Source organism: Nerophis lumbriciformis, linkage group LG03, assembly GCF_033978685.3.
Source record: "Nerophis lumbriciformis linkage group LG03, RoL_Nlum_v2.1, whole genome shotgun sequence".
NCBI lineage: Eukaryota > Metazoa > Chordata > Actinopteri > Syngnathiformes > Syngnathidae > Nerophis > Nerophis lumbriciformis.
This window is the reverse complement of record NC_084550.2, coordinates 25,565,452-25,575,000: the sequence shown is the minus strand read 5'-3', so window position 1 is coordinate 25,575,000 and position 9,549 is coordinate 25,565,452. Positions and strand designations below refer to the sequence as shown.

At 33.6% G+C, this 9,549-nt stretch overlaps 1 protein-coding gene across 10 annotated transcripts in view; it reads right to left on the bottom strand.

Annotated features, from left to right (window-relative positions):
- carmil3 (capping protein regulator and myosin 1 linker 3) overlaps positions 1–9,549 on the bottom strand; it is a 265,948-nt gene that overhangs the window by 15,971 nt on the left and 240,428 nt on the right. For 6 of the 10 annotated variants that reach the window (XM_061935936.1, XM_061935943.1, XM_061935994.1 and 3 more), the window contains 3 exons: positions 7,997–8,076; positions 2,394–2,513; positions 306–489 (listed from right to left, as the gene is read on the bottom strand). In XM_061935936.1, the coding sequence (XP_061791920.1) occupies positions 306–489; positions 2,394–2,513; positions 7,997–8,076 (384 nt within the window). The remainder of the gene's footprint in view (positions 1–305; positions 490–2,393; positions 2,514–7,996; positions 8,077–9,549) is intronic. The other 4 variants (XM_061935973.1, XM_061936001.1, XM_061935950.1 and 1 more) reach the window with 3 other exon arrangements.

Genomic DNA, 9,549 nt, shown 5'->3' with positions numbered 1-9,549 from the left:
GAAAAAGTTCGTAGTGTGAAGCAAATTCCTCCCCAAGAAACAATGTAAATATGAATAATTGGTTCCAGCCTCGAGAAAAGTCCATATTTTAGTGAATGTTTGCAGACTTTAAACACAATATAACGTGCTGTACAGTACTCCATATCCAACAAAAACAACAGGGAGGCGATTAATCAACTGTCTCCTTATTAACACACACAACAATCCCTCTGGTGCCCACACAAACGATCAGAAACCACAGCAATTCGGAACTTTAACCACCATATTGCTTACAACACATTAACATCAGCAGAGGAGCATCTTACGAGAGGTGGCGGTACCTGTCGCTGGACGAGGCAGGAGGGGCTGGTGGGCCCCGGGCCTTGCAGAGGAACACCCTCCCCGGCCCCAGGTGAGGGTGTGGCCCCGTTGGCCCCGTGCACGGCATTATCTGCCCTCCCGGCATCCTTCGGGTGCTGGATCATGGAGTAAACGTTCTCCGAGGTGCTGCTGATGTGGACAGGAAGACATGTTAGTCCAAAATAAAAGCGTTGAGGTCAGCAAAGATGGAACGTGAGAATATTTTGGCGACTACTAGTGGGCGTGTTGTTTATTTAAATGAGGGTTTTGTGTGTGCAATCTATAAAATAGCGTGTACTACTAGTGGGCGTGTTGTCTATTTAAATGAGGGGTCTGCGTGTACTATCACCATGGAGACACTCATTTACTGCACATTCACGCTATCACGTGGCGTTTTGCTATGTTTTGAAACACGCAGGAGACATCTACCACTTTTTATGGGCATTTTGGAAACAGTCCTGGAGTGCATCTACATTGAAACTTTTTTGTTTTGTTTTCCCAGTCGGGAAAACTTACTAAAATAAATTTAAAAAAATTGTTTTTCTTTCTTTCTTTTTTTTCATTGATTAAAAATAGTTACAAATAAGAATCGCGATTAATCTGAAAATCTATTTTTTTTACACCCCTACTGGAAAAGACATTAAAAAAGAAGAAGGTTAAATCGATTTTTTTTTTTTCAATCGATTAAAAATTGTTACAAATAAGAATTGCGATTAATTTGAAAATCAATTTTTTTCTTCTTCTTACACCCCTACTGGAAAAGGGTTATTTATGAAAAGAAAAAAAATTACATTGATTTTTAATTTGAATCGATTAAGAATTGCTCCAAAAAAGAATTCCGATTCAAATTTTAAGCATTTCAAAAAGGTATCACAACCATAAAAAAATACAATAAACACATTTGAATATTATTATTATTTTGTAATTGATTAAAAATCGTTACAAATAAAAATCGTGATTAATCTGAAAATCGGCCCCGTGCACGGCATATTATTTTTTTTAACACCCCTAATGGAAAGGACATTTATAAAAAAAAAAAAAAATTAAATCGATTTTTTTTTTAACCGATTAAAAATCGTTCAAAATAAGAATTGCGATTAATCTGAAAATCGACAGGACATATTAAAAAAAAATTAAATCAAAATTACATCGATTTCTTTTATTTTTTAAATTGATTAAAAATCGTTCAAAATAAAAATCGCGGTTAATCTGAAAATCGATATTTTCTTGCACCCCTACTGGAAAGGGTTTATTTATGAAAAAAATCGATTAATCTGAAAATCGATTTTATTTTTTTTATCCATTAAAAATCGTTCAAAATAAGAATTGCGATTAATCTGAAATTTTTTTAAATTTTTTTTTTAATACATATTTAAAAAAAAAAAAGTAAAAAATTTACATCGATTTTTTTTTTTTTTTATTGATTAAAAAACATTACAAATAAAAATTGCGATTCATCTGAATTTTTTTTTTTTTTTTACGACCCCTACTGGAAAGAACATATTTCTAAAAAAAATAAATAAAAAGATTACATCGATTTTTTTTTTAATCGATTAAAAATCGTTCAAAATAAGAATTGTGATTAATCTGAAATTTTTTTATTTTTTTTTTGGATACATTTTTTTTTTTAAATAAAGTAAAAAAATGACATCGATTTTTGATTATTTTTTTTTTATTGATTAAAAAAACGTTACAAATAAAAATCGCGATTAATCTGAAAATCGATTTTTTTTTTTACCACCCCTACTGGAAAGGGCATATTTATATTTGTAAAAAAAAAAAAAAAAAAAAAAGATGACATCTATTTTTAATTTTTAAACACTTCCTGTTTTCGCAACTTGTGATTGGATACTCACTTGGGACTCCCAAGTGAGTATCCAATCACAGCGTGAGGCCAGCTAGAAGGCCTTACTGACAACAACTCGTGATATGATTGGCTATGGCAACTGTCTATCAACTGTATGTGCCCGTTCAAACTCTAACCTAAAAACAACACTGGAAGGATATGACATATTTAGTTTTTTTTTAGTTTTTTATTACTGTGCATGACTTACTCCAACTCCTGGCTGGATATGGTGGAGTTGCGGCTCTTCCGGAAGCCTGAGAATAGGGACAACACGCTGCGTCTCTTTTTCCTCCTCAGCGACTGGGCCTGGTGGATGGATGACAGCTGACTAAAGTGGCAGAGAAACAAAAAATATTTGTTGGTTAATTGAAATAACACAAATAGAGAGGAAACAAAAAGGATTATTAAGAGTCTTTATGGCTTGTTGTCACCATAAAAATGATACGTTTTAAATGCTGGTGCTGATAAGGTTGTGTTGAGTGTAATTGACTCTGGATCAAAGAGAGAGCTCATTCCAGGCCCGACTTGTCAGAAGGCTAAACAGCGAGAGATTAAAGTTTGGTGAGCCCTACAAAAACCGAGGTATCACCAACATTTAGAATCGCAATTACGCTGAAAATCGATTTTTTTTATAACCCTACTGGACAGGACATATTTAAAAAAAAAATTAAATACAAAATTAAACCGATTTTGGATTTTTTTTTTTTAATTGATTAAAAATCGTTACAAATAAGAATTGCGATTAATCTGAAAATCTATTTTTTGACATCCCTACTACATTTAAAAAAAAAAAAAAAAGTTAAATTGATTTTTTTTTTCCAATCGATTAAAAATTGTTACAAATAAGAATTGCGATTCATTTGAAAATCGATTTTTTTTTTCTTGCACCCCTACTAGAAAGGGCTTATTTATGAATAATTTATGAAAAAAATCCCGACTTTTGGACAGAAATAAATCCCGACTTTTTGACAGAAAAAAATCCAGACTTTTTGACGGAAGAAATCCAGATTTTTTGGCGGTAAAAAAAAGTGTCAATTTTTTTTTGACACTTAGAAAAAACAACAACTTTTTGACAGGAAAAAATCCAGACTTTTTGACAGGAAAAATTCCCGACTTTTTGACACCTAGAAAAAAAAACAGACTTTTTGACGGAAAAAATACCGACTTTTTGACAGAAAAAATACCGACTTTTTGACGGTAAAAATCCAGATTTTTTGACGGAAAAAAATCCAGATTTTTTGACGGTAAAAAAACAGAAATTTTTGACACTTAGAAAAAAACTAACTTTTTGACGGAAAAAAAATCCCGATTTTGTGACACTTAGAAAAAATCCTGACTTTTTGACAGAAAAAATCCCAAATTTTGATGGAAAAAATCCTGAATTTCTGACAGAAAAAATCCCAATTCGATTTTTTTTTTTTTTTTAAATTGATTAAAAATCGTTACAAATAAAAATCGCGATTAATCTGAATTTTTTTTTTCTTTCTTACACCTCTACTGGAAAAGGCTTATTTATGGAAAAAAAAAAGATTACATCGATTTTTTAAATTTTTGAATCGATTAAGAATTGTTCCAAAATAGAATCCAGATTCAAACGAAAATTTTGATTAAATAATAATTAAATAATTCATATGAAAATCAAATTTTTTTTTAAAACCACTAATGGAAAGGACATTAAAAAAAAAAAAAAAAGGTTAAATCAATTGTTTTTCTTTCTTTCAATCGATTACAAATTGTTACAAATAAGAATTGCGATTAATTTGAAAATCTTTTTTTTCTTCTTACACCCCTACTAGAAAGGGCTTATTTATGAAAAAAAAAAAATCGATTTTAAATTTTCTTGAATCGATTGAGAATTGTTCCAAAAAAGAATCCAGATTCAAACGAAAATTTGCGTATTTTGCTCATTTTAAGCATTTCAAAAACGTATCACAACCATAAAGAAAAAAAAAATTTACCAAAACATTGGATTTTTGATTTTTTTTTTTAATTGATTAAAAAATTTAAATCGCGATTTAAATGAAAATCGATTTTTTTAACACCCCTAATGGAAAGGACATTTATAAAAAATTTTTTTTTACATCGATTGTTTTTTAACTGATTAAAAATCGTTCAAAATAATAATTGATACTAATCTGAAAATATATATATTTTTTGACACCCCGACTGGACAGGACATATTTAAAAAAAAATTAAATACAAAATTACATCGATTTTGGATTTTGTTTTAAAAATTGATTAAACATCGTTACAAATAAAAATCGCGATTAATATGAAAATAGATTTTTTTTAACACCCCTAATAGAAAGGACATTTATAAAAAAACAAAACATTAAATAGATTTTTTTTTAACCGATTAAAAATTGGTAAAAATAAGAGTCACATTTTTTCAGCGGTCGCAGAGGCAAAAACTCGGACATGGGAGGAGTTCGGTGAGGCCATGGAAAACGACTTCCGGACGGCTTCGAAGCAATTCTGGTCCACCATCCGCCGCCTCAGGAAGGGGAAGCAGTGCACTATCAACACCGTGTATGGTGAGGATGGTGTTCTGCTGACCTCGACTGCGGATGTTGTGGATCGGTGGAGGGAATACTTCGAAGACCTCCCCAATCCCACCAACACGTCTTCCTATGAGGAAGCAGTGCCTGGGGAGTCTGTGGTGGGCTCTCCTATTTCTGGGGCTGAGGTTGCTGAGGTAGTTAAAAAACTCCTCGGTGGCAAGGCCCCGGGGGTAGATGAGATCCGCCCGGAGTTCCTTAAGGCTCTGGATGCTGTGGGGCTGTCTTGGTTGACAAGACTCTGCAGCATCGCGTGGACATCAGGGGCGGTACCTCTGGATTGGCAGACCGGGGTGGTGGTTCCTCTCTTTAAGAAGGGGAACCGGAGGGTGTGTTCTAACTATCGTGGGATCACACTCCTCAGCCTTCCCGGTAAGGTCTATTCAGGTGTACTGGAGAGGAGGCTACGCCGGATAGTCGAACCTCGGATTCAAGAGGAACAGTGTGGTTTTCGTCCTGGTCGTGGAACTGTGGACCAGCTCTATACTCTCGGCAGGGTCCTTGAGGGTGCATGGGAGTTTGCCCAACCAGTCTACATATGTTTTGTGGACTTGGAGAAGGCATTCGACCGTGTCCCTCGGGAAGTCCTGTGGGGAGTGCTCAGAGAGTACGGGGTATCGGACTGTCTGATTGTGGCAGTCCGCTCCCTGTATGATCAGTGCCAGAGCTTGGTCCGCATTGCCGGTAGTAAGTCGGACACGTTTCCAGTGAGGGTTGGACTCCGCCAAGGCTGCCCTTTGTCACCGATTCTGTTCATAACTTTTATGGACAGAATTTCTAGGCGCAGTCAAGGCGTTGAGGGGATCTGGTTTGGTGGCTGCAGGATTAGGTCTCTGCTTTTTGCAGATGATGTGGTCCTGATGGCTTCATCTGGCCAGGATCTTCAGCTCTCACTGGATCGGTTCGCAGCTGAGTGTGAAGCGACTGGGATGAGAATCAGCACCTCCAAGTCCGAGTCCATGGTTCTCGCCCGGAAAAGGGTGGAGTGCCATCTCCGGGTTGGGGAGGAGATCTTGCCCCAAGTGGAGGAGTTCAAGTACCTCGGAGTCTTGTTCACGAGTGGGGGAAGAGTGGATCGTGAGATCGACAGGCGGATCGGTGCGGCGTCTTCAGTAATGCGGACGCTGTATCGATCCGTTGTGGTGAAGAAGGAGCTGAGCCGGAAGGCAAAGCTCTCAATTTACCGGTCGATCTACGTTCCCATCCTCACCTATGGTCATGAGCTTTGGGTTATGACCGAAAGGACAAGATCACGGGTACAAGCGGCCGAAATGAGTTTCCTCCGCCGGGTGGCGGGGCTCTCCCTTAGAGATAGGGTGAGAAGCTCTGCCATCCGGGAGGAGCTCAAAGTAAAGCCGCTGCTCCTCCACATCGAGAGGAGCCAGATGAGGTGGTTCGGGCATCTGGTCAGGATGCCACCCGAACGCCTCCCTAGGGAGGTGTTTAGGACACGTCCCACCGGTAGGAGGCCGCGGGGAAGACCCAAGACACGTTGGGAAGACTATGTCTCCCGGCTGGCCTGGGAACGCCTCGGGGTCCCACAGGAAGAGCTGGACGAAGTGGCTGGGGAGAGGGAAGTCTGGGCTTCCCTGCTTAAGCTGCTGCCCCCGCGACCCGACCTCGGATAAGCGGAAGAAGATGGATGGATGGATGGATGGATGGATGGATAAATAGATTTTTTTTTAACCGATTAAAAATTGGTAAAAATAAGAATCACGATTAATCTGAAAATCGATTTTTTTTGACTCCCCTACTGGAAAGGACATAAAAAAATATAAAAAAATAAAAATGACATCTATTTTTTTTTAAATTGATTAAAAATCGTTACATATAAAAATCGCGATTAACCTGAAAATCGATATTTTTTTCTTACACCCCTACTGGAAAGGGCTTTTTTATGAAAAAATAAATATTACATCAAATTTTTTTAATTTTTTGAATTGATTAAGAATTGTTCCAAAAAGGAATCCCGATTCAAATGAAAATCAATTTTTTTTGACACCCGTAGTCATTACGTGTTAAGTAGTAACAGGCAAACTCTTAATAACATGTAACATTTGCGTATTTTTCTCATTTTAAGCATTCCAAAAAAGCATCAAAACCATTAAAAAAATAAAAAATAAAAAGTTTGATTTTTTTTTTTTTTTTTTAAATCGTTACAAATAACAATTGCGATTATTCTGAAAATCGAATTATTTTTTTGACACCCCTAAAGGAAAGGACATTTATTAAAAAAAAATAAAAAAAAGATTACATCGATTTTATTTTTCCGTTTTGTTTGATCAAACGTTTTACTGCCGTGCTACAGACACCGACACAATGAAGGTATATAAATAAATATTTACAAAATATATATGTGTAAATAACTGATTTCACAACGTATATATCTGTGGATTATAATCTTCACAGTTGAGGTAGTTAATTAAACGCAAGCTATAAACCGCTACTTTTTTCCCTACGGCCATAAGGCAAATAGTTAAAAAAAACTAAACAAAAACAAGCTAAGACTTTGAAAATGTGTGTTATTGTGTCTGCTATGGCGCCATCTTTTGGACGAGATCGCTCACGCAGGTGCGGCACTCCTGTTAAGACTGAGCTTTAAACCGGAACTACAAGTGCCGTTCCATCCACGGCGCTTCTACTCATTCATCGCTCCATGCAAGGTTTGTAAGTTTTACAATATAACCAAAACAATCCATACTTACTAAACCCTCCCATGTGTGATGTCCGTAGGAGTTTTATTGTGTTATTGTAATGTAACGAAGCTAGCGTCGTTAGCATTAGCTATCATGCTAACATGTTTACGAGTGTCTGTGTTAGTATTATTAACTTACAACAGCATTCTTTGTGTATCGTTTCATTTTGGTAAATCCACTGAAACGTCACGGTGGAGTTATTGAGTCTGTCCATGATGATGACTTCTGTTTTGTTTGATCAGCCGTTTTACTGCCGCGCTACAGACACCGACACAATTAAGGTATGTAAATAAATATTTACAAAATATATATGTTTTAAATAACTAATTTCACAACGTGTGTGGCTAATATAAGGAAAATATTTTTTTCTTCTAACATTTAGTGGCTTATATACTGTATCTGTGCACTCTACAGCCCGGAAAATATGATAATAGTTTCTGATGCTAATCAATAAAACATCAGTAGTGTTTTTATTATTACAATGTTGCTGCCATTGAGGTGATAAAAGTGTAATAAATGGCAACATTTTGAATAATAACAAAAAAAACTGGTCCTACCTGTCAGGTAGAACTCTCTTGCTGTAGAAGTCTGGCAGTCCGTCCTCCAGCATGCTGACTCCTCCATTCTCAGAGTAATGCTGTAAGAAACAGGAAGACATTTAACGACGCTCAACCTAGGGCTGGGTCATAAAATATATATATAAAAAATGTGTTCGATAAAAACGTTTGATGTGTTTTTTTCTTCTTTTGCTATTAATCAGAATTTGTTTTTGTTTTGGACACTTACTGGAAAGGACATACATACATACACATATATACATACATACATACACACATATATATATATATATATATATATAAGATTACATCGATTTTTGATTTTTTTTTAATCGATTAAAAATTGTTAAAATTGTTACAAATAAGAATTGCGATTAATCTAAAAATGGTTATTTTTTATGACACTGGAAAAGACATTAAAAAAATATATATATTACATCGATTTTTTTTTTTAATCGATTAAAAATTGTTACAAATAAGATTTGCGATTAATATACAAATCTAATTTTTTTTGGACACTCTTTCTGGAAAATACATGTTAATTTTTTTTTTTTATACATTTATATATTACATCGATTTTTTTAATCGATTAAAAATCGTTACAAATAATAATTGCGCTTAATCTGAAAAGGTTTTTTTTTTTTTACACCCCTACTGGAAAGGACATTTTACATATATATATATATATATATACACACACACATATATATATATATATACACACATATATATATATATATACACACACATATATATATATATATATATATATATATATATATACACACACATATATATATATATATATATATATATATATACACACACACACACATATATATATATATATATACACACACATTATATATATATATATATATATATATATATATATATATATATATATATATATATATATATATATATATAAAAATATTACATGGATTTTTGATTTTTTTTTTAATCGATTAAAAATTGTTACAAATAAAAATTGCGATTAATCTAACTTTTTTTTTTTTTGGACATTTTTACTGGGAAAAAGACATTTAAATATATATATATATATATATATATATATATATATATATATATATATATATATATATATATATATATATAACATCGATTTTTAATTTTTTTTAATCGATTAAAAACTGTTACAAATAAGAAATGCGATTCATCTAAAAATCTAATTTTTTTGGACACTCTTACTGGAAAATACATATTTAAAAATAAAATGTATACATTACATCGATTAAAACATTTTTTTAATCGATTAAAAATCGTTACAAATAATAATTGCAATTAATCTGAAATTATTTCTTTTTTTACACCTCTCCTGAAAAGGGCATATTCATAAAAAATATAAATTCATCGATGTTTGATTTTTTTTAATCGATTAAACATCGTTACAAATAAGAATTGTGATTAATCTGAAAATCTAGTTTTTTTTAACCCCTCTACTGGAAAGGACATATTTAAAAAAAAAAAAAAAATACATCTATTTTTTATTTATTTTTAATCGATTAAAAATCGTAACAAATACGAATTGC